Below are 27,054 nucleotides of genomic sequence, written 5' to 3' on the forward strand. Positions count from 1 at the left end.
AGAAATACATTTTTGTAAATTTGAATTTAATTCATTTGAAAGGGCTTTATAGTTTTATGCTCTGTAATGCCAGTAAGTCTGAGTCATATACTGTATGAAGTTTGTTTGTTCACAGTGTGATTTCAAGCAAGTATAAATCGTGTCTGCAGTTTTAAACTAAATTACAGCTCTTTTGTTTTACTCATTTTGTTTACTGCCATGAATCCAAGCAGCGGTTTGTGACAATTCACTTAACCTGCCCACTCAGTTCTTACTGCAGCCCGAAGAAAACAGAACAGAGGTTTGGTATACGCCTATTTGTGGACAGACGCTTCTTGATTCGTTCCAAAATGTGACTGCAAACTTTGCACAGATGAATTTGAATACGTCTATACACATATTTGCATTAATCGGCAATGTTATTTAATAGCAAAGGAAACCTGATTCTCCTTTGGAAACCCTGATGTTTTACTGGACTGAATAATGCTATATACTGAGCAAGTACAATAATGGACACCAAAGGCATTCCCTGCAGTTAAATGACCAGATCATTTCAAAAATAAATTTTGTGCATGATGTTTCTCATATATTAAAAATACTACAGATCAGAATCCCAATGCCTTACCAAAAATGCAGTTTATTTTTAAAGAGCACAGTATAAATGAACAAAATATATTATATTCATAGTCAGTGTAAACTCTGAACAGTGTAAATCAGAACAGAAACAGGCATGTAATACATCAAAACATATACTTGGACAACAAATATGTTCCCAAAAAGGCAAAAAGCAATATAACAATGTAAATAGAACTGGATTTCTCACTGCATAATGCTGGAATATTAGTGGAACAGGTACTTTTATGACTTTGATGCAGTATTCATAAGGGTGAAGGTTTTCATAAATCATTTCCCTTATTCATAATTATTCATTATGCAGATGACAACAACTGACTTGTTAGCAGATTGGATGAATTAATTTGGCTATGATTGGGCATTTTTTGGAATAAACTGAAAGGATAACTAGTAAGTCTATGTATAAAACACAGAGGTTCTGGTCAGGATAATTAAAGTGATATGCAAATTATGATTCATCAATTAAATTGTTTGGACATCAACTAATTGCGCACACAGTACAAAAAAAAAGTTTTAGTCTAATCATGATGTCAAGGGTAACTGTCAAAAGCTTTGATTTAATGTGGGTACAAGATACACAATATTGCTACTATATTGTCATGAAAGCTAAATTAAATTTTAGAAGCTGAACGGAACTGTGGATAAACAACTCCATTTGATCCCAAACTTACACTGTCTCCTTCTCAGAAACAGCAGAGAGTTTGAGTCTTTCCTTCTCTTGTTTTTCTTCTGCTTCCCTTTTATCTCTTGCTTCTCCTTCCACATGGTATCCCACCATCAGCTGATACACCATCACACCGAACATGGCACCAATGAATGGGGCAAAGATTGGTACAAAGGACCAGTAAGAGTTTGCTCTGTGGTAGATGGAACAAACATCGATGTTAGAGATGATATCAATACTAAAATGGATGGCAAAAATGTATACAGTAAAGCAAATGTGACTTACGAGAACACCTCTGAGCCCCATCCAGCAAGTGCGGTGAAGATCCGAGGTCCCAAATCTCTGGCTGGGTTTACAGCATAACCTGAGTTAAAACCCATGGACTGACCAATCACTAGAACTACAAAGCCCACAGTAAAGGCCTCTAGTCCTTGTGGAATGGGGTTATTGTAAGGGTCGATAATGGCGAGGATACAAACTATGAGAGCTGCTGTGCCAATCATCTGTGAAAAATATTGGTTAGTTCACCCAACAATGACACCCTCATATTTTTCTAAAACGTTGATTGAAGAATATCAACAGTTTTCAACAGTTTTTGTCCATAACAATGAAAGTCAATGGGGTCCAAAACAACACTTTCATCGTATGGACAAACAACACTGGGACATTCTTAAAAATATCTTCAATGAATGCTAAATTTTGTTGTCTTACCTGATCAAAGAAGCCATTGAGCAAAGTAAGGTGTTTAGAAGGGTATGTAGCAAAGATTCCAGCTGTTGCATTGTCCCCTACAACAAGTAGAGAACCGTGTCCATAGTCCCAAATTGCATCTGCAAAACATCAAGTGAACGTAAAGTGGGGAAACGCTCTTTTAGATCTTCAAAAGCTCCCAGTTCACAACCACAGTTCTCATAAACTGAGTTTCAATTTTGGCTTCAACAGACTGACCCAGGATGTGGACTGAGAAAAATGTGGATTATTGACAACCAAAATGAAGTCCTAAAACTCACCAATATACATGCCAAATATTATTCCTGAGCCAAGAAAAGCCCCCAAAGTCTGGGCCAGGAAGTACACGGGAAATTTCCTCCAGGGCTCTCTCCCCAACAAACAAAGGGAAAAGGTCACTGTAGGGTTTATGTGACCTCCTGCAAAACACAAATGTGCATTTCTTAATAAGTTGAATGGTAAAAACTGAAGTATATACCATAAATAATCAGTTTACATTTTTGTGGCTGGTTTGGCACATGCTGATTAAGCCTAAACCAGGATACTTAAAAACTTAAACTTTTTCATAACCTTTTTAGCCATGGATTAGGCTTAATCTATGTCTGGGAGCTTTGTTTTTCAACCATCTGCCACTTCCTTCTTGTCCAAGACTTTGCTTATAGCCCAAACACTCATTTATTAGCAGTATTTCTCTGTTTTAAATGTTAAAGTCAAAACTGCCCTTTGATATAGTCTGACATGGTTTTTCATCAAAAGCCTCCAGGTACAGTACATCCATCGAGTGAACTTTAACCATGAGGCAACCCTTAATTCCAGCCAATAATATCTGGAAATAAAATGCTCTAAAAGTAGAAAAGAATGTAGTGTAATTTACCAGTTTAAATCCATCTGGTGAATGTTTGGGCAAACGTTTTAATATCTGGTTCTGATCTGTATGTGACTCATTGAAGTGAAATGCCACATCTGAAATTTTAAATTTCCTGTGTTCTCCCAGGAAAAGAAAAAAATGACAGTTTTAAGAAGCTTATGATCAGCGTTACCTGAGACTTGCCCACAAACTAGGATTCCCAATGTAGCAGCGAACCCAAAAGCAAAATTCACTGATAGAAACATTCCATGAGAGCCTCCACTTAGAATCAACTGGGCGACAGCACCACATCCAAACATCTAGAAATAGAGAAATTAAGAATAGAAATCCAATTAACCAACTGCTTAACTCTGAGATTAAATAATTGGCATTTTCATCAAATAAATCTCATTGAATGATTGCGGGTTTTGGTTTGACGTATTATGATTCTCAGAGCTAGACATCCTTGGCTCCATGTAGCAGTTTTTTGTTTGAGGACTGCATTTGAAGAATGTGAAACGTTATGGGCACCATGTGGATTTGATAGATAGTGTGTGTATGACTGTGTATGTGTACTTGCTCTCTCTCCCATTGTGCGATGCCCTCTAGCCTGTCTGTGTTTGCCAGCCGTTATTGAGCCGCACGATCAGCCTCTGGATGGGGGGTTCGCAGACCGCACAGTACCATCAGAAAACAACAGATGGGCATTGAGGAAGCTCTATTTTTCTCCAGATATTGCTGGTCTAGAGTCTTAGTTTCCATTGAAAACAGATGATGAGATATGGTTTAACCTGTGATCCCCCTACGGTGTGTCAAATTTATTCCGGATATGGGCTGTCTTGAATTCTGGATTATAGATCCTGTTGTGCCCAGTGCCTGTTGTTTGTGCTTACCTGCTAATTGCATTGTATAAGCTACTTTAGACTTTACAAAATGTCAAAATACAAAGTACACCAATACAAGATGTGTTTACCAGGGGATGACATGGAATATTTCATTAATTCAAAGACAGCTAGTAATGTTTGTAGTGTTCTGTTGAAGTGAAAATTAAGTCTCGGCAAGAACTTTTCTCTTGAGGTTTAGCAGAGGAGCAACAAATTAACAGCTATAATCGGAGGCATCTGATACTAACAAAACAATATTTTCTATAGTTATTAGTTGTGTTCATCCATGATGACAATCCTGGTTGACCAATTAATATTACATTCAAATTCTTATTGTTTAGAGCCTGTTTGCTTGCATTTAAACAGTTTCAGTGATAAAGTACGTTACATGAACACAGTTCCAGTGTCTTCATTTCAGAATATGCCTAAAATATGAAATGGCTCACTCTACAGTGTAAGAAAATTGAGTAAAGCAGCAACTCAGCAGAACTCAACTCGAATTCAAGTCCAATTATGTCATCTCACAGTGTGTTCAGCAAAGGAGACATTTTGCTACAAATTAAGTTACAAAATTAAAACTTATTTTAGATTTGAACATTCATTTAATTCTATGTTTTAATAGCTATTATTAACAAAAGCTGAGAAAAAACATGTTCTTATTAAAAGTGGGAAACATTAAAAAGTAAGTAAGTGTAAGTAGCCTATATACTTTTCATAAGGATGGGTATAAAGCCTCTCTAAGCGACTCATTTGTGAAATAAGGGGAAAAACATCCCTCAGGTGTAGCTGAATGGAAATTGTAGCCTTTTCAGCAGATGAAAGCATCTAGATAATTTTTGATATCTTGTATACATGCATCCATTCCACATTTCATCAAACATAGTAAATCATTCTTTGCATCATTAGTGATTTATCATCCATACATCAAGCTAAGTACAATCAAAGTACTACTATTATTTTTTGACAAACTAATTAACTAAACTGACATTACTGAAACATGGAATAGCCTATTGTATATATTAAGGTTACAAAAAATTTGAAGACAATATTATAGACAATGTCTCTATGAACACAAAAATGTGTGCAAACCACAACAGCTGCAAATCATACAGTATTTAAGCAAAATCTGGATGGTAACACCTTTTAATCACTACTCCTCTGAATTGTTCAGAAACATTCCCACTAACTAAATCTGACTGAATGGTATTTTCATCATAGCTGAAATCGGTTTGTCTCATCACTAACTCATCGATGACAAAAACAACAGAAATGTCTCACCACTAGAATGAGAGTGCCCAGGCATTCTGCCAGTGCCTGTCGCATCAGCACATTCCGAACCTGAAAGATCCGAGCCATCTTTTCCAGAATCACCTTCTGTCTTCCCATAATGTCTTAGAATAGTTTAAAGATGATGATCAAAGAGTGTTTTAATTGTGATGATGGTGATGATGAAGGGCAGACTGCTGATACTGAGTAAGTGTTCCTGTACAATTTTTCCAGCTGAGTTCGGGCCCTATATATGCTTCTGAATGTCCCGCCCTCAGTCAATAAAAAACCAAAAACAGCATTCCTACAACTTTTTCCCTCCCTCCATCTCTGCCTCTTCCCATCGCACTTACACACAAATTTTCTTGTTCTTTTTTTTCATGTCTGACTTCTTTGTTATGAATGTGTGTGCGAGGACTAGGATAGAAGGGGTTCTTCTGCCTCAAATACAGTATATATAAATCTGGTTCTGAATGGCCCTCTAGGGTTTGGTTCACAAGAATCTGTACTGCTTCCGCTAGTACTATATCCTCACTGTGTGGATCATAGCCTCATACGCAGTGACTGGAACATGGAGTCCATGATGAGAGTGGTTATGGTTATCTTACATTTTTTTAAATGAATATTTTCGGTTTGTGGAAATATATGGGTATCTAATCAGTGGTGAAGCTTGGCAAGTGTCTGAAACACAGGGCAGATGTTTTTTATTCTGGAAAGTATTTGCGCCACATGATGGTCACAAGCTTGGAGTGTCTGAAATTCTATTTTCGTAATAAAGTTAAATAATACTTTTTTTGTCCAAGAAACACAATGACTTGTGGCACCAGTTTCATATACTCCAGCATTATGACATTGTGGATGCTTGCCAAAACACAAGCTCTTGATATCTGTTCCTATGGTATTTCCATGTGCTTAATAAATGTTACTTAATCTGAGTTATATCTTTCCACAAACAGGGTGAATAGAGTGGCTGGTAACAAGTCCCAGCGCTTAAGCCTCTTCCATGTGGTATTCTAGGTAGGGCAATATGTATCATGACAGATAATACTAAAAATACATCTTTATTGATCTATGCAAGATGTCAAGGTTTGGCTCGTAACTCCTGCTGGTAGACATCATAATAATGCTGTTCTTTGAGAAAAAAGCTCCTTTTTCCACGGACAGCTTTTCAAAAATAGCTGTGTACTTTTTTAAAATTTATTTTAATTAATTTTTTTTCCAAGCAACTTATAAAATGCAAATTTCTTTGTAGCATAGTAGTGTTACCTGTGCCTAGTGGTGTCAAAAGCAACCACAAAGTTGACATGGAGAGAATATGAGAATATGAAGAACTGTTGCTGTTGCTGATCTTGAGTTCACCTTCATCTGACTTTGTGCCAACTCAGCCTAGGGTTAAACCAGTACAATAATTTAAAACATAATATTAACAAGATTATAGAGAAAAAAATATTTTTGTAACAATATTATATTAATGAGAAGGATTTTTTAAAGTTATTTATTTATTTTACATATTTCTTATATGTATACAGGTATATACATACACAACCATTCAAAATTTAGACAAAAGAAATTAACACTTTTATTAGGCAAGGATGCATTAAACATTTGTAATGTTACAAAAGATTTTTATTACAAATAAATGCTGTTTTGGAATTAATGTATCAAGATTTCCACAAAAATATTACGCACCACAACTGTTTTCAATACTGATAATAATAATAAAATGTTTCTTATTCACCAAAACAGCATAGAACGCCTCAAGGTTACGTATGTAACCCTAGTTCCCAGAGGGAACGAGACACTGTGTCGAATGCTTTGGGAACGCCTTCAGCGTGACCATGCTCTGAATCATGTGTGTAATCAGTCCACTGGGTGAGACGTCACGGCTGGGGAGACGTAGAGACCAGAGAGCTTAAAAGCACGTGCGGTGGATACTGCGGCAGCTTCTGGTAGAATGAGTGAAGCACTCGCAGGGATGCCGGAAGTATGGCAGGAGACGCAGCGTCTCGTTCCCTCGGGAAACTAGGGTTACATACATAACCTTAAGGCGTTCCCCTTCAGGAACTCAAGCTGCGTCGAACACTTTGGGAACAAGAATGCCCACACCGCCAGATTTTCAAATCCCTGCCTAGTGTGGAAGAGCACAACTAAGGCGAGAGAACAGAGGTGCCGGGAGTGGCATGCATATCGAGGTCATTGACCTCACAAAAATGAGAGGCGCGGACCCGCAGTGTTACAAATGTCCTGCATAGAGGCACCCGACAGGAAGGCCCGGAGGCTGCCACGCTTTGGGTGGACTGAGCTTTGACCTCCAAGGGAGAGAGGAGATCAGAGTACTCAAGGCTATGGATAGCATCCCGATCCACCACTTAGCATAAACTTCTCCTGGCCGGAGGCCTCAGCCTCAGTGCACCGTGGAGGAAATATGTAACTAGTGGGTCTCTCCCAAAAGACCGACCACCGAGAGTGGCGTGGTAAGCAGCTAGTGCTGCCACGGAAACCTTCAAGGTGGAGTGGGATAACCCTGCAGAGATCTGTACCTGCAAGAACTCCAGCACTGAACCAACTGGGAAGTTAACTGGGTCAAGCTGGCGGTTGCCGCGTCAAGAAGTGAAGGTTCACTTCAAGGAGTACAGTTCCCTCATGGAGGGAGCTCTGGACTGGAGAATGGCCTCAGCAACCTCAGTTGAGAGACCGGAACTTATGAGCTGTGCCTCCTCAGGGGCCATATCCACAGTTCCAAAACTCCAGGCGGGGGGAAGGCCCCGGCTGAGAGAGGAGATCCCTCCTGATGGAAATCTCCCACGGAGAGCCATCGAGAAGGGAAATCAGGTCCGAGAAGCATACTTGGCCCGGCCAGACCGGGGCTACCCATCCGGCGCACTCTCTCCAGAACTCCCGGGAGCCGTGCGATCTGGGGAGGTGTACAGATGAAGCCTCGGCCAAGTCTGTTTCCAGATGAGCTCCACCACCTCGGGGTGGAGCCTCCATCCCTCAGAGGCTCCAGCGAGCGGAGGCCTCAATAACTCTCTGTAGCGAGAGGAGACCTGACGACACTCGCAGAAATGGTCGAGCTCTTGGAGCGGAGGCCTCAGAATGACAACTCTCTAAACCGAGAGGAGGCCCAACTATACTCCACACACCGGACATCTTGTGAGGAGGTTCACCTAGAGCCTACCATTCACAGATGCTGTCCTAGCGGAGCTCTGGCGAGCGGAGGCCTCAATAACTCTGTAGCGAGAGGAGACCTGACGACACACTCAGAAACGGTCGAGCTCTTGGAGCGGAGGCCTCAGCATGACAACTCTCTAAACCGAGAGGAGGCCTGACTACACTCCACACTCCGGACATCTTGTAAGGAGGCTCACATAGAGACCACCACTCACAGATACTGTCCCAGCAGAGCTCTGGCGAGCGGAGACCTTGAAAACTCTCCGTAGCAAGAGGAGACCTAACCACTCTTGCAGTGACCGAAAGGAGGGCCCACACAAGGATCTGGTGCGCCAGCCTGCAAAGGGGGGCGTGAACACAAACCTCCCTGCAGGTTGATATAACAGACCACCGCTGTGTTGTCGGTGCGCACCAACACATGGCGATCTCTTAGGTCTGGGAGAAAATGTTTCAATGCTTGAAATATGGCCAGCATCTCTAGGCAGTTAATGTGCCACGTGAGATGGCGGCCGTTCCACAGACTGCGGGCAGGGTGGCCACTCATGACCGCACCCCAACCGGTGAGGGACACATCTGTCATTAACATTACGCAGCGACAAGGAACTCCCAGCACCAGCCCCTGTGACAAGAACCAAGGTGTCCTCCACATGTCTAAGGCACGAAAGCATTGCTGCATGACCTCAGGGAAAACCCCTTGGTCTTGAGCCACCACTTTAGCGGTCTCATGTACAGCAGGCCAAAAGGTATCACGTTGGACGCAGCTGCCATCAGATCCAGCAGTTTCTGAAACTGCTTTACAGTGAGTGACCGGCCTTCTCTCACTCTCACAACTGCAGTAGCGAGGATTGACTCGATCCGAGCAGGAGACAGCTGTGCCTGCATCATTGTCGAATCCCACACCACGCCCAGATGAGTGGTCCTCTGTAATGGAGAACGCACACTTTTCTTGGCGTTTAGTCTTAACCCCAGCTCTTTCATATGGGCGAGAACGACATCTTTATGTCGAACCACCATCTGCTCCGATTGAGCTTATATCAACCAGTCGTCTATATAACTGAGTATGCGTATGCCCTGGAGTCGCAGAGCAGCCAGAGCAGCATCCACACACTTTGTGAAAGTGCGGGGTGAGAGTGCAAGGCGGAACGGAAGAACCCGCTATTGGTATGCTTCGCCCCCGAAAGCAAACCTCAGGAACTTCCTGTGTTGGGGAAGGATGGAGACATGGAAGTATGCGTCTTTTAGATCTATCGTGACAAACCCTTATATGCTTGTCTTTTGCCTTTGACATGGCTTATGCTTTTACTGGGACAGACAACAATAATTAGGACTGACACACATAGAGCTCTTTGCTGAATGACAGAAGCTGCCGCTGCATCCACCGTACGTGCTTTTAAGCTCTCTGGTCTCTACGTCTCCCTGGCCGTGACGTCTCACCCATCCATTGGACTGATTACACACATGATATAGAGCGTGGTCACGCTGAAGGCGTTCCCAAAGCGTTCGACGCAGCTTGAGTTCTTTAAGAGGAACTATTTTTGAAGGATCATGATGTGACACTGAACACTGGAGTAATGGCTGCTGAAAATTCTGCTTTGCCACCACAGGAATAAATAAAAAAAAAAAATAAAGATTTTTTTATGGACGTGCCACGTGAAGCTAAGCAGTCAGCTGACTCATGACATCAACCAATACAATTACAAAGCTTATCAGAGCGTTTTTTAGTCCTATTTTAATTAATAAGCTGCGATCAATACATGGATAGTAAGCAGCTTCAACACTTTCACCTGTTATTTAAATTGGTAATCCACATATATAGTTGTATGATGTGTTAATTATAAGCACTATTATAAGTACTATGTAAGGTAATATATTATTCTAAGGCTGATGATACACGGGGCAACTTTTTTGAGCAATTTTGCTGAGCAACTTTTTTTGAGCAATGTTGTTTGGGCACTTTCCCATTGAGAATAGGTAGCAAATTTCTATTTGGATACTTTAGATCGGTCGTGGGCCTTGTGTCTCACCTGGTTGCCCGTTGATGGCAACATTGGTCAAAAAGTTGCCCCGTGTATCATCAGCCTGAGTTGAATGAACTTACTCACGGAAGCATTTTTTGAACTAGCATACCTCGAGTAAGCAAGGTTTGGGTTAATCAACCGAGATTTCAGGGTTTAGCAGATGGTATGTTTACCCAGCTTTCTGGAATACACCCCCGATCACCCTTCTTTTTTTAGCAAAAACCTTTCTGTTAGTATTTAATATAAGGCAATGGCTCTCTGAATTGTTTATTATGTGTGTAATATGATGCATTTAGTCATAATAAATGTGTTGGTTTTATATTTCATATTTAATGTTAGGGTTATTATTAATGAGGGTGTTTGCTTTAGTGATGGCCTGTGTCATTGCTTTATATAAAAAAGTGTATTGTATCTTGGGAAATTGCAATGTTTTGCATATTATGAAACCCTTTTATTCCAAATGCTGCTGTAAAGGCCTTCTTTAAGGGGACTATGTGTATGAGATATTAAGACCAGTCATTCAGTTAGGGGTACGATTTAGCAGCAAGCGTTTTGTTTTAGCAGCAAAATACTGAAGATATGCCTGTTGGGATAAATGCATTGAACTCCCAGAATTTTCCAGCATACTAAAACAAATTGCTTCAGATTGCCAATATATCTTGCATAGTATTTGACACTTTCTTTAATTGTTTGCCTGTCTTTCTGCTGGTCTCTTTTAATGACTTTCTCATCATTGTATAATGAAACGAATGGTGGGTTCATTTAAATGCCTGCCCAAATCCAGTCCTTAAAGTATGAACTGTTCTTTGTGTCAACTATGATCTACTACAATTTAATAGCTTTCTGACATTAGAGACCTAGACCTTCCTCTTATGTAACTGGCCAAGATTAGACACCTTGAGAAAAAGGATGTGCTTGAAATATCAGTGCAACTGAATACAAAATGTTCTATTCAAGAAATACAATCTTTTTTTTTTTTTTTTTTTTAAATGCATGCTCTTAAGTTAGCTTTATAGTTTGTAGTTTGTGCTCTCCTTTAGTGGATATAGCTTCTGTGACCTCCCTCCTGTTGACTTGCATCCAAGTGTATTGATTGTGTTAACAAAGATGAAAATAAAGAACACATTGCAACCCTGTTCCTGGAGGCCCCCCAAGAGAACATTTTGGATCCTTCTGCTATGACGCATACATTTCAGGAGCCTCTACTAATGAGCTGAATCAGTTGTGTTTAATTAAAGAGACGTGCTAAATTTTGGGGGGCCTCCAGGAACAGGGTTGGGACTCACTGTCTTATAGAAGGAGTTCACCCAAAAATCATTTACTCGCCCTCATTCACTATCCCTTTAATGTGTAAATATGTTACGGCACAAAACGCAAGGCAAAAGTTCCAGATATATATATATAGTGCATTAGAGAACTGAAGTGTGGCAAATTAGCTCTGAGATCTGTTAGTAGTTCAAAGATTACAGCGATTATACCTCATCTCCCCCCTCGGGCTGCTCCCGGGACATGCTCGGGAATTAATTCAGCCCATGAAACCATCCATACTGAGGCCTTTGATTAGTACTGCACTAGGCTCTGAAAGAACAACCCGACTGACTGAATGTCAATACAATTTTGACAGAGCTTTTTTAACAATAGAGGATTAGAGGCAATATAAAGTGGTATTTGAGGTAACATTTAAACGTCAGGCTATTTGGAAAGTATGGGAACATAATGTGAAGTGTCTTAGAAAAGAACTGGGAAAAGTCACGACATGTGGGGGATAGATACATTGAGAATGTTTGTTCACACCTACATTACTCTGTCCATATATCTGTAATTTCTTCAGCATTTTCTTCACTCTGTTAAGTGATAAGTTGACTTAACTTAAAAAAATAGAGGAGACCCGTTGCCTTAAAATTATTAAGTAAATAATAATTAAAAAAAATAAAAGTTAAGTGAACTTGATAATTCACTTAACTTATTTTTTTAATTACCATGTACTTAAAAATTTTAAGGAAACGGGTTTCCTCAATTTTTTTAAGTTAAGCCAACTTATCACTTTTTACAGTGATGGAGAATGGGTACAAATAAAGCAAACAATGTTTAAAAAGTCAACAGGCCTCTTTTGCTGTCTTAGGCACAGACTCCCAAGTGTTTTTGTCCTTTTTGATTAAATATTGAAAATGAAAGACGTACACTTTCAATGAATAGATTTGTGGATAGAATAGGACTGTTGCACTTTATATCTTCTTCTGCTTTGATGGCAGTGATTCTGTTAATTAAGTTTTTCCTTTGTAGAAAATCATATTATGATACTACCTATCCTTGCAGTCGGATTCATCACTGCTGGCTTTGAATACATTGAAATCTTTCCATTTTGTATTCTGAGGATGATGTTAGAACTCAAAAGTGTTTTAAATCTTCCAAAACATAAAAAGCCCTACTAACCGTGATTTTGGCCTAAAGGTTTCTGCTGCACTTATGTTTTTAACATAAAAGAAGCATTTTTTTTTAATGAGCAGCACTGCCAGCACATTCTAATGTTAGGAACTGACTGTGAGAAATGTACAGAAATAATTTTTATTTAGAGCTCTCCATGACAACAAATGTTCTGTAGACCGAACAGTGTTGTGCACAGGGTGAGTTATAAGACCGTCATTTTTACTAATTAAAAGTGTGCTACAGGGTCATACATGACCACCACCCTCCTGACAGTAGTTTCTCTGTATAATGAATGTAAAGATCTTAATGTGATTTGCAATCATGTTTTGTTTAACTTTTGTCTAGTCTTTGCATGTCTTAGTTTTAAATTAAAATATATACAGTATATGCTATATTAATATTTATACTACGGGGCCGTTGAATGCTTGAATCTGATTGGCTGACAAACGTTCTAAGGTGTGCAATTATTTTCAGGGAAACGCACGGCGAACGTAGTTCCAGGCAGCTCTTGACCTCATTACATGACCATATCACTTCGCCAAATGATTTCTGTTATTTCAAAGGTCTTACAACAGCAAAATAACCAAAACCCACAATGACACTGGCCAAACAAATAAATATAGTAAATAAAAGGATAAAAACGACAGATCATGTCCATGTTTTTGCCACAAAATTATGCTTTATTATGTATGGAAAGTACATACTCTATCCAGGGGCACCGTGAAGGGGGGTGGGGTGGGCTGGGGGGGAGGGTGGGGCGTGATTTCTACCGAGGGGAGCGCTAGAGCCCTGCATTCAGCCCGGGCCTGATGGCTTCGACTTTTTTATGCCTCTAGAGGCCGGGCTTCAATCGGGCCAATTTTCACGTCATAGTTCAGACGCGGGCCAGTTTTAGCCTGTTTTAGGCTTCTCCTTATTTTTATATTTTAGACATCCATCAATTAGTGATGAAAAAATTGCTGCGCTGGTGGAAACAACACGACCGTGAAGAGTGGCTCGACGGTGTTTAGAGTTCCGTAGCAGCAGAGAGCGACCCGTCAGCGCAGCTGAAGTCTTCTGCGTTCATACACGCAATAAAGCTTGCCGCAAAGCCCCAGCAAAAGTAATTACCATGAATGTGTCCGGGGGAAATAGTAAGGAGATATTTGAATTATTTACTAATAAACTAGTGTTTTCGGTGTCAGTGTCGCAAAGATGAAGATGATGATTCCTGACTCGCCGTCTCCTCATTAGACGCGCCTTTAGAGAGAAGTGTATCTTCACGGATTATAATGAAAGAGTTTTTGTTATCGATTTGATTTATTTTGTTAAGTAGTAATTTAAAGATTTCTATAGATATATTTATCATGTCTGTGAGGCATGCATTCGCTGACTTTCGGTTCATTTTTGTGAAGCGCTCCTGTTCAAGACGAGACGGCAGAAAGCGTAAAAACGACAGATCATGTCCATGTTTTTGCCACAAAATTACGCTTTATTATAAGCACATACTCTATCTCTCCCGCTCTCTCTCCCTCACAGACCGCACATACATAACAATTACAGTTTGCACACACACACTAACATACATCACGCTAATGTTGTTAGTGCTACTCTGACGATTTTATCAGTAAACAACTTAAAAACTAAATGACTTCTCACAAGCGAGGTAACAACAACGGCGCTGTTCGTGAACAAAAGGAACTAAGTTTCACTATAACTAGAGACATTGCTGCCGAACACTATTGAGAGACGCACAGAGGTAATCTCTCTCTCTCTCTCTCTCTCTCTCTCTCATAACTTAGTTATTAACTGTATTAACTGCATTCGTCTGTTATTAACGGCTCAAGCCTCCGTTACTAGCTTTAAAATGACGTTTTGGAATTAGCAACTGAGGCGTTGGATGAAATGCGGAAGAAATAATCCTACTCACAATAGCGATTTAAGTAGAAATACCTGACGAATGCCGTGAAATATATCATCTGATCGATGTCTTGAGGTGTGGCAACCGTAGTATAAACGGAATAATTGACTTCGGTCCGTTGAATTATTAGAAAAATAATGCACACCCGAGGTGGTGATGAGGACACTCCGCTATAATAATTCAACGGCCCGTCTTCAATTATTCCTTACTTATATGCTTGAACTGTTTTAGTAGGCTATATCTATAGATTTTATTTTAGGCAAGTCGTGATGATTTGAGAAGGCTAAACTGATCAAACATAGGCTAAGAATGAAAAAACTTATTTAATAAGGAACAACAACAACAACAAAAACAAAATGCTCCAAACGTTTTTCTAAATTAACTTAATAAAAAAAACAAAAAACGAAACGAAATATAATAACTTTGCCATTACATACAAAACTGAATTATTTTAATAGCTGAAACAGTATTATAATCTGATTTGGGAGAAGGGGAAACAAAAGACGGGCTCGATTCGGGCCGGTAATTTTGTTAAACTGTCGGACATGTGCCGGGCTAGGGCCTAAATTTGATGTATTTAAAAATTGCATGTATTTAAAAATTGTATTTCCATCTCTGTTGCAACAGTTTTGGAAGTGTCTAAAATGACTGTACCCATATACAAGTCGTTGGTGTTTGGTAAAGAGTTTTTGGCTCAAGATCTGCATTTAAAGTCACACCAGAGGTGTTCAGCTTGGATTAGGACTGCTAGTTACAGACGAATGTGTAACAACAGTCCCCGGTCTCCCCTACTGTAGCGCTCAGCGCACACGCCGCTTTTACCGGTAGGCGGCAGCAGTGCATCGTTAAATTCAGTTTTCCCGGAACCGTATGCTGAGCTGATGAGACGTGAAAGGAAACCTGCCGAGAACAGCAAGGCAGACACAAGATGACCATCTGGCGACGGGTTTGTCCTCGGGCAGCAAGTAGCCTGAAGTCCAGGTCGACTCTTACCTGAGTCACGAATGAAATCAGCCAGGCATGAAAGAGCAGGGCTTGTGCTGTCTGCAGTGATTGCTGCAACAGATTTGGAGATTGCTTGCTGCACACCAGAATGAGTCTCAAAAGGGCTTTGAGCTATGCTGGAATTTAACTAAAGTAATCAAAAGGGCTTAATTGTAAATGCTCCACATACACATTAAGGTGAATCCTCGCTCATCCACTTTTTTTGCCATTGGCTTTACCATTGAAATGGCCTCAGGTAGGCTATTGTTTCCATGGATACCAGAATGATGTTTCCACAATATCTAGCTCTAAACGGCAACCTTTACTGTTAATTGCAAGGGAAAACTAAATTATTCTACTGTTTTAAGTTATGTGATATATAGAGATGGAAAGTCCAACTCGGGTCCTTTTCAAAGAACCGGTTCAAAAGAATCGGCGGTTCTGTTGCTTCATCGTGATTGCTTCATAACGTATCTTGGGGTGGAATATATTACATGCTTTAAACATCTAAAACAAGATGTACACACACACTTATTTTATTTCCCTGATTTAGCCTAAGTGTGTTCACTGTCCATGTTCAATTATCCCCGCCATGATTCATTCAGCACATAGAAAAAGTCGGCTCTTAGTTCAGTGAGTCGAAAACTACACTAAATTATTCAAACAGCGTTTAAACAGTGTTTAAAATTCTGGTTTTGTTTACTGGTTCTACCAATTGAAAAAAATTCCTCAAGATATACTTGTTAAAGTAGGCTTATGTCACTGTGGATGTATTGAACATTCCTCTGTTCCACGAGTCGATGATTTATTGAATCCTCTAGAATTGATCACCTGTGAAGTGAATGAAAGTTGAGACTTGGGCCTACGCCTGCTGCAAACAATAAGCTTTTTGACGTCGAATTACTTTTTATTTGCCTTGAAACTTATGCATTAAAAAAATTAATTGCACAAATTGTAGGCTATATCACATTGGTGTTTTCTAAATAGCCTATTATAATTTTTTTACCTTGTTTGAAGCAGGGTAGCCTACTTGATCGTTATATATATATATATATATATATATATATAAATATTAGTCAGTGAATTTACTCTAATGTTAACAAGGTCTCAGCTGGAGCTTATTAGCATCTATATGCTAATGTAAAAAACAATCGCACTATAAAGTTGATCATTAAGAATGCTTGGAGGATCTATCCCTGCTTAATATGTGCAAAGAGTATGCTTGTGCATGAGTGTGTCTGGTGTTCTGTAACTCTGGAGCAGATGAGCAAGCCTGTATGTGTATTTGGATCCATGTTGACACATCTTCCTCATATCATCGATCATTGCTGTAAAGTCACACAGAGGTTGTTTTTTTCCCTCGTCCACTCTGCTTGATAAGATGCAGCCAGATTACAACCCACTTAATTAAGCTGATGGTGAAAAGCCAATTATAGACCAGTATGAACTCAATGCAATGCAAAGCTCTTGGTAGTTAGGAAGCCTGGGTGGAACCTCAGTTGGACATTCAAATAGTAATTTAACTTGCTATATTTTTATGAGCTTATTTGTGTTATAAATATTTTAATGTTGATTTAACAAAGCTACAATTTTATGTATGAATGTAGAACATGGATTATTATTAGCCAAGCTAGATAGGCTATAAATGAAGAATGTCTTATAAAAACAGTTCAATGTCGTAAGAAGTGTACAAATGATCGTGTGTGCATAATATATAGACTGAAAAAAATTGGTTTAGAAACAGTTTTCACTCAGAAATTGCTTGAAAATTTCACAAACAATTAATGGATACAGTTTTGTGGAGGCACGTTTATGCGGCTGATTATGCAGTTAGATGGCAATCCAAATGATCGACATGCATGGAATAACTAAGTGTAAATGGGTCCTTTTCTGTTCATCCCAGCATATGACCCACTTTCATATTTCAAAGGGCCAAAATGATTCTTATCCCTCCGAGAGCAGAACAAAAGATTCAATAACGTGTCATCTCTTCATGAGAAACACCTAAACAGATTCTCAATTTGTATATTTATATATCAAAGAGACTGACTCCAGCTCTGATGTTAACTTCAAGCTGTCAACACACGAAAAAGCACCATGATCAAGAAGCAGGCTTTCTTTTTTTTTTTCTGAGGCAGCTCACTCATTGTTCTGTCTGAGCGGGTGAATTCTGTAGGACTCTGGATTGACTCTGACTTCCGATCAGGTGTTGCACAGTGTAAGCGAGGTAATGGATTCTACCCCTCAGGATACCTTGAAGGAGGTTTGCTAAATGGAAATTATTGTATGAGTAGGAAAGCTCATTGATGGGGTTGTGTGAGGTATCTTGCTGGTTTACCTTTATAGAGCTGCTCTCTGTACTGCCAGTACATGCTCAGCTGGAGATCTACAAAGCTTAAGACTTCTTTAGGAATTTAAAAGGTTAGATTTTGCCAAAATGTAAAGAAGTTGAATTCCGATTTATTTGGAAACGGCAGGGGTATAACCTCCTGCCTAAACTGGAGAATATGCTTTGATCAAATACACCCAAGCGTTCACAAATCAGTACATGCATAAACATGCACATGCATTTAAGTGCTCTAACTGTGAAGTCTGAACAACACAACAGTGGCAGAATTTAAAAAAGCCAAATTTAAAATATTCATAATATTCTTATTTACTCTAAATGTATTTATTTATTTATTTTTAGATATATTGGGTCAAAATTGGAATTGTATTTATTGTTATTTTATATGCATTATTTATTTATTTGTAATGAATAAATAAGGGTCAAAATGGGAATTGTATTACTTTATTATTTGTTTTTAATTATAATTTTAATAATTTTCAATTATTTATTCCTTCTCATATTTAATTTTTTTTTTTTTTTAGTTAAATATGGGTTCAAATTTGGAAAATGTGTTTATTCTTATTTTAATTTAAATGTTTATAAATATAATTTTATTTTTAGTTGGGGTAAAAATTGGAAGAAAATACATTTTCTGAACTATTTAATGTTTCAGATAGAAATGTCATTACTTTGATCCTAATCGGCATTGAAAATTGTTTTTCTTCTGTTCTCTCAGCTTTCTTCTGCAGTGTTTTGGTGCAACCCTGATCTGATTCACTGCAGTGCTTATAAAAAAAATGAGCATTTTGAAAGTATCAAAGTCCCTGACAGCAGGCAAACAGGCATCCACGTTCATGATTATCCTGCGATACAACACGAAGCTTTGCTGTCAGAACTGTTTATCTGTCTTTTGTAGCAATACAGGAACAGAGGAACCACTGCTATCAAAGGGGATGCTCTGCACCTTTGGTCAGCACTCTTTCTCTCTCTCTTTCTTTCTCTTTCTCTCTCACACACACAAATGTAATCTATCTCTTGTTCTTGCCAGCCTAATTATGTTCCCTGGGCTCTGAACACAAACCGCTTCACCCAAAACCAACTTACCGACTAACCACAATTCATTGCAGTTTACAGACGGATTGCCAGTCAGAGTTTGTTTGGTTCTGTATTTGTTTGTGAATACAGTTTTTAGTCTCTAGATATACATTTGATTCATAAAGATCACAAAAGGCCTCAAATATGATATTAAAGGTACTTGCACTGAAGGGACTGATATAGCTTGTGAAGATATGAAATAGGTTGAGTTTGGGATTGAAAGGAACTGAATTCAGACCACGCTACATTTTAAAGTGCATTGGAAAGATTGGGCATATTAATTTTTATATCTACTTAGTGATTCTCTTTGTCTTCATGTTTCATGAAAGCCAGAGGGAGAGGTAGTGAAGAGGAGTAAAGGGAGACAACATGGAACTGTGAAAAGAGTGTTAAAAGAGTGTTCCCATGGAAACATCTTCATCATTTGATTTTTAACGTGCTCCATGCAGTTTAATTGCTCATCACAGTAATAACATGATTCTAAACAAATACCACTTTTATTCTTTCTCTGATAATTACATGTTGTGGTGCCCCAAATATACACATATTTGGACACTTTGTGTGCAATAATAATAATAAAAAAGAATGTCATTACTTGCCATGTGGCATCTGTAAACAAATTACACTGGACTTCTGCCTGAACTGACTTCACTTTTTTTTTTTTGCCCTTTTTGCTATTCTGGTTAACCATATAGTCCTGATGTAATTTAAGTGCATGTAATATCACAGATCACATGATTTCCTATCAGTAGTGACCACTGATGTAATGTAGTTCATTATATTAAAAATGACAACCTGATTATTTTATCTTATTCCTATCTTGTTTCAATATATATATATTTTTTTATCAGTATCTTATTTTATAAAATGTATCTTTTAGGAGGTTTTTATTTCTTAAAGAGTGCTTTCCTGTTAATAATTAATGTCGGAGTGAGTTGCTGCATGTAATAGTATTTTTTAGTGTTTTAATTTTCTTTTATACTAATATTATTTTATTTGTCTCTGAGGAATAGATTTTAATACTGGCTATTTTTGTTGGGTCTTTATTAGCCATTAGACAAATAATTATTGGTTCATCAGTTCTGGCCGGAAAAACCTACAAACTAGTATGTTGGCTCCATATAGGGTTTGCTATAAGTAACAATACAGTAGATCAGCTTTTATTAAGCCACTGATATGATGTGTACATAATTTTACACCTTTTTAAAGGAGACCTATTATGCCCCTTTTTACAATATGTAATATAAGTCTCAGGTGTCCCCAGAATATGTCTTTGAAGTTTCAGCTCAAAATACCTCACAGGTCATTTTATATCATTTTGAAAATGAAGCAGAATCACGCTGTTTTCTGAGCACACACATCTGAAGCACACACACAGAAAATGGCCGTCACACAGCATGTGAGTACTAAACTAAGTTCTCTTTCATGTCTTATTGCGCTTAAACTTTCAAATACACACAAGTTTATAAAAACACTGCAGTCAGTTATGTCTGTCGAAGGTAAACCGCTGGGAAAGAAATCTCATGTTTATATTAGATCTGGATAAATGCACTGCTCTCTTGTCTCCTCTGAGGCTGGGACTCTAAAACAGTGATCTGTGCTCGTCAGTTAAGTAAAGACGGAAGTTAGCATACTTTGCTCAAATTTTTGCCATGGCGTAGAACTAGTACACCATTGTCGCTTGCAAAAACACAATGATGGCTCTGAGGGTAGAAACTTGTGTGAAATCTGACACACTCGTTTTTTTTCTTAAGCTTGAAAGGCTTCTAAAAAAAATTACAGGGTTGTTCTTTTTCATGTTTTCTGGGTTGGTAGATGCACCGGGACTCGATTATAGCACTTAAACTACGGAAAAAGTCAGATTTTTATGATATGTCACCTTTAAAGTACTAATTATATCTTTATGAGGTAAAACGTTTCATGAGGGTACGTGTCTCAATATTTTTTGGGTCCACTGAAGAGGTCTGCAGTTTTTCACTTCCACACAAGCCTGCTGGTTCCTCACAATGTAAACACCATTTTCACTCATGTAGGGCTCGGAATGAATTGCAATCAGCTTCTCTAAGCAAATAATCTTTTTCTGAATGGCCACACACTGCGGTGAGAAGGAGCTGTGGGAATACGCAAACAGATGGGATTCTTAAGTCAGTTTTTAACCATCTTTAAAATGGATTTTGAAAGAAAAGCCGGATTTTGTCATGTTTTTTTGAAGTGACTGTTTACTCCGGGCTCTGTTGTAAAACCTGACAGTTTTTTCCCTGCTTGGTTGTAAAACCTGTCAGGATATCTAGATGGCCAGCTCGCAACTTCAACTCAGCGATATAGCAAAATGACAGTTGCTTTATTTTGAAATCCGCTTCCCCCTGCTCAATCACTGTGGGCCATTTTGAAAGTATTTATTATATAGTGTATGTATATGTGTATATGTGTGTGTGTGTGTATATATATATATATATATATATATATACTGCTACACACACTGTAATAAATAATCAAGATCTTGATAAGTTTTTAATGATGTCTCTTATGCTCATCGAGGTTGCATTTAATTAATCAAAACATAAAGTAAAAACAGTATTATTGTGAAACATTTTACGATGTAAAATCATTTTCTATTTGAATTGATTTATTCCTGTGATGGCAAAGCTGAATTTTCAGCAGCCATTATTCCATTCTTCAATGTCACATGATTCTTCAGAAAACATTCTAATATCCTGTTTTGATGCTCAAGAAATATTTCTTAATGATTATTAATGTTGAAAACAGCTGTGAGGTTTAATATGTTTGTGGAAACATGAACATTGCAAATAATAAGAAATGTTCATTGAGCAGCAAATTAGAACGATTTCTGAAGGATCATATGACACTGAAGACAGCGATATATGCATTTAACTAGATGCTAATCAGAAAATTGGATTTCATTTATATGCATGCTTTTTAATAAAAACTGCCATCTGCTGAAACATTACTGTACTTTTCTTTTTTTTAGGAGCAGCTTGTAGAACCCTCTCCAGCAGCCTTAGATGCAGTTAGATCACAGCTGGCCAATATCACACTGCTTGTCTTGTTTGAGAGAGGCGAATTAACCCTGTTGAGAACGTTTAATCACAACAAAACACTGCAAAATGGTAATTCATGTTGGTGAGGATGTGGCTTTGAATGCACTGGTGATTGTTGCATTGACATGGGCATTTGTTTTTAATCATCCTCAATTTCAGAGCAGTTTAAACAAATGCTATAATGTAAAATGAAGAAATATTTAAGATTCTGCCATTTCTAGGTCACTAATATGTGACATTGATTGTTAAACTTTTAGATGTTCTTGCTTCATATACTGGATCACATGATCATCAGATTGTGGAGTTTATGTAGCTCAAGTAAAGCTGTTATGCATGTTAAAGACAGTCTGTACATTTTAAATTCAACATTTTACATTATTCTGATCGTAATGTATAACAAAGCAGTTACATTTAAATCAGACAAATGAGAGTCTGACATGTGCAGTACATACAGTGCTTATTTTTTTAAGAAAGGATCCTTTGACAATGAGTTTGGCCATTTAAACAGGCAAAGGCAGTTGTCAAAACCCCTAAGACTTTCTTAGTAGTGAGCTGCAACAGTCTGTAGCATTTAATTGCCCTTATTAAATACCATAACTTAAAGAAGTCTCTGCTGAACAAAGAGTATGGAAATGAACCGCTGAATTCATTCAGAGATTTCTGAGTGAGAGCTGGGAAATGCTGCAGATGGGGTGTTTTAAAAAGGTCAGAAATTTTACTGAAGCTGTAGAAGTTAAATTTGCTCACCGATGTACTCACAGAGCAGCTTTCAGGGCAGAGACTGAACTTTACCCTTCAGCAGACACTAGCTTTTGGTGTACCAAATTTTATTTTAAGGAGGCTACTCTTACTAAAATGGCAAAGAGTGATTGTGTACTGTATATCGCTGTTAGATAAGGACACAAATATTTGCATATGCCACTTGCTCTCTAGAACGTATTGTGCCTCACTCCATGGCTACAATTCCGAGATGTTTCTCCATTAGACGGCTGTCAGTACAGTCTCTAATTACACACTGCATGAGTCTTGAGAGCGATGCCTGCCAGCAACACTTTTTCGATCTGCTCAAAAATCTGCTTTTCATGCATCGAACAGATTGGTTCCTTGAGACAAAGCTGTCATTTGCTTGTAAATGACAACTATTGGATTTGCATGACTGTTGCTGCTTGGAATCCAGTTCAAACCTAGGTTGTCCCTTCAGTAACATCGAAAGGGCGGATATTAACAATTAACTAGTCAGATCTTCTCAGAACATCTCAGATCTAGAACTTCTGTGAGGTCTTGAGCTAGCACAGGATTTGTCACCTTGAATTTATTGAACTGACCTATAATGTCTAACTCACATAAAGGTGACCCCTTTCCGTTGAGAGCAGTGTTTAAGACGGTTAAAGTATATTTTTGTCTTTTCCCAAAACATGGCAATAAAAACGACTGTTATACTTTCCTAAACACTTGTTTGTTGCTAAGTACACTACCGTGCAAAAGGTGTTTTTAAAAAAAATAGAAATTAATACTTTTATTCCGTAAGAATGCTTTAAATTGATAAAAAAGACATTTATAAATGTCACAAAATATTTCTATTTCAAAGAAATGCTGTCCTTTTGAGCATTCTATTCTTAAAAATAATGTATTACTGTTTCAACAAAAATCTTAAGATGCACAATTGCTTTTAACACTGATACAAATATATTTCTTATAAGAAATGTTCTTGTGCACCAAATAGAATGATTTCTGAAGGATCATGTGACACTAAAGATACTAAATTCTTAACTGCGTTTTTTGATCAAATAAATGCAGACAAACACATTAAAAATCACCTGTTGAACGATGGTGTGCTTTGAATTATTACAAATCTTACATATTGATAATATTGCAGATTTAAGTATGTAATGAGAATCCCTCAAATTATCACACTTTTTTCAAAAAATTGGTTTTGTTCAATATGATTAAATAAATAGTTCTATAACAGTCAGTAAGTCAAAGAATAGTATTTAGGAAAATGAAGATTAATTTGTTGATAATGCATGTACTAACATTGCAGATCTGAGAAATATACTGTTTATTCATTATCTTTGTAGTTAAGAGGCCCTAAAATACCAAATATGATTAAATAACCACTTCAGTTAATGGAACAGCAATTTTCTGTTTAAGTATTTACTTAAACGTTACTTCTTTGTGTTCTCTTTAAATTGTTGCTCCATGAATATTTAATGCATTTTTGATCATCAAGTATTTTGGCACCAAGAAAAGTGTAATTCACTTTATATGTGTACCATGCAAAAGGAGATTTGAAGCCCATATACTGCTGATTTTCTAGGTGATTTTAGTGTGTCACTAATATTTCTGGAGTCTTAACCAAGCCTGGCTTACTCTTTGACCTACAGAGTGCTTTGCGAGTGGGGTCCGATTACACTCAAAATGTCTTATCACATACTATGTGACACGCTAGTTCCTTTTGCCCACTCATGGCCTGGCTTCCATGCCCAAGGTCGATGGAAAAAGCTTGTGTTGTCATTTTATCTCCACTTGAATTCCCTCTCTCTCAAATCTGCATCATTTGATCTGGGCTGTTTAGATCCACTCTATCTCTCTCTCCCTTTGTCTCAGCACGCTCCCACTGAAAGATCCAACATCTGATCTCTCTCCTCTCTTCTCTTTATCTCTCCCTCTTCTAAACTTCCTCCGTTGCTTATCGCTGTCTTTTTGTCTGTAATATTCTTTTCAGGATCATTTCTCAATTTGTTTCTCCCTGTCTGCTTCCTGCTTTGACTCAGGGTCTAGTAAGATGCAATTTAGTTACAATACATTTGCAATGATTCTGCTGGCGATATAAAAATCAAGTACTGGTGTGAATAATGTGTTAATCTTGTGATTTATGTTAGGGCAGTTATGTCTTCTAATGACTGTGCAAGCAGTTTCCCATCACCTTGAATTACATGAAAAGCGTCTGATTTGAGAACAAATCATTCTTTTGCGAACTGGTCCGGACTGCCAGCAGTGGATTGGAACTGTGGGGGTCCTGCAACTGTGTTTGATCTCAAACTGGCTTATGGTAAATGGATTAAAAGAGTGTTGAAGGGATAGTTCACCTAAAATTGTTAATTATATATATATATGAAGAGTTGGGTTCCAAAACGCAATAAACGCCATTTAAAAAAGAGTTAACACCAAAATCAGTATTGTATCTGGTCGGTATTGAAAAGTCAATTTTTTATTTTATGCAAAATGCGATATCCGTCGTGTTATTCTGTCATGTTTTGTCCCTTTTTTCCCAAACCGCGACAAATGCCAGTCTCCCTTCTTGTGCACTTTTGGAAGCTGAATGTAAGGGAAATGTCATTTTGTAATTTCTGTGATCTGATGTGATATTGTTGTTCATGTTCTTGTTCATGATGAAATTTTCTTTTATTGTTGTAATTAATTTATAGAATTAACAAGATGACCTGTTGAATTCATTTTGGAGGCGATGACTGATTGAACGTAGGCTATTTTTAGTCCAGTGCCTGTATATAAGATTAGTATTGACGATTGATTAGTATTGAAGATTAGTAAGTTCAGAGGCTGTCATATGTGGATCAACTTGCTTTGTGTATTTTCAACAGTTTCAATATGAAAAATTACTTTTATATTGATTCAATGGATTGCATTTTGAAAAACAAACAAACAAACAAACAAAAAACGTGTCATGGATTTATTGCATTTTGGGGAAAAAAATAATCTCTTTTTATAATAAATCTTTGAAAATCAATTTGAATTTTTTATGTCATTATAACCTAAAGATGGTATGTGAAAGTTTGCAACAGAAAATAGTGGTTTTCATCTTGCCACTTTCTTGGTAAAGAAAACACATTTTTACTCAAATGAATCAAAATGGATTTATAGCGTTTTGGAACCAAACTCTTCATATATATATATATATATTGTGACGGGAGGAGCCAACGACAGACACAGTGGGTGTGGCGTCAGGCCTCGGAGAGGCTTTTATTAACAAAATAAAGTGTCCAGGGAAGAAGTGTCCAAAATAAACAGGGGTCTGGTGTCCTCGTCGTGCTGCGGGGTTTGTGCAGGAGGGCAGTGTTCCAGGAGGGGAAGGGTCCAGGGAAGGGTCCAGGGAAGGGGCGGAGTCCGGCGGCCGCACACGCTCCCACTCGGGTCCGGGACGCGAGGGCGGCGGCTTCATCATAGCGGCGGCTCTTACACGTCGTCCACGGCCTTTGGCAGGACTTGTACGGCCCGACATCCTGGTCCGACGGCCGTAATACGGGTGCGGCTTTCGTCCGGACCGCGGGTTCGCAGCTCACGTCTTCGGTGGCGCGATGTCCTCACGCACCCTTCCTGGACCCACGAGGACACCAGCGTGCATGCACGGGGAAGAGACCGGTCTCTTGAGGAGAGGCGCTGGGCATTTAACAGCGGCGGTGATGAGGCTTCATTCAGTCCAGCTGTGCCTCATCACACGCCGCCAGCCCGCGTTGATCCCACGCCCTCCTCTCATCCACCCACTCCAGTCGGGAGCCTGGTGAAGGGCGGCGAATAAGGGACGGGTGGTGATGATAATGAGGGGGAGGGCCACTGATCCGTCACAATATGTTTGTGTGTGTGTGTGTGTGTGTGTGCGCGCGCAGATATAGGTATAGGTATATATACAGTGGGGCAAAAAAGTATTTAGTCAGCCACCAATTGTGCAAGTTCTCCCACTTAAAAAGATGAGAGAGGTCTGTAATTTTCATCATAGGTATACCTCAACTATGAGAGACAAAATGAGAAAAAAAAAATCCAGAAAATCACATTGTAGGATTTTTAAAGAATTTATTTGCAAATTATGGTGGAAAATAAGTATTTGGTCAATAACAAAATTTCATCTCAATACTTTGTTATATACCCTTTGTTGGCAATGACAGAGGTCAAACGTTTTCTGTAAGTCTTCACAAGGTTTTCACACACTGTTGCTGGTATTTTGGCCCATTCCTCCATGCAGATCTCCTCTAGAGCAGTAATGTTTTGAGGCTGTCGCTGGGCAACACGGACTCCAAAGATTTTCGATGGGGTTTTATAAGGAAATTTATAAG

General features: G+C 38.5%; 1 protein-coding gene across 1 annotated transcript; it reads right to left on the reverse strand.

Annotated features, from left to right (window-relative positions):
* Positions 1-596: 596 nt before the first annotated feature.
* On the reverse strand, positions 597-5,166 carry aqp3b (aquaporin 3b). Its single transcript, XM_058758183.1, has 6 exons — positions 5,015-5,166; positions 3,046-3,172; positions 2,287-2,424; positions 1,988-2,106; positions 1,562-1,779; positions 597-1,469 (listed from the first exon to the last, which is right to left on the reverse strand). The coding sequence occupies exons 1-6, from the start codon at positions 5,120-5,122 to the stop codon at positions 1,280-1,282; spliced, it is 900 nt and encodes a 299-aa protein (XP_058614166.1). The 5' UTR covers positions 5,123-5,166; the 3' UTR covers positions 597-1,279.
* Positions 5,167-27,054: the final 21,888 nt, after the last annotated feature.

Source organism: Onychostoma macrolepis, chromosome 21 (assembly GCF_012432095.1).
Source record: "Onychostoma macrolepis isolate SWU-2019 chromosome 21, ASM1243209v1, whole genome shotgun sequence".
In the NCBI taxonomy this organism is placed as follows: Eukaryota; Metazoa; Chordata; class Actinopteri; order Cypriniformes; family Cyprinidae; genus Onychostoma; species Onychostoma macrolepis.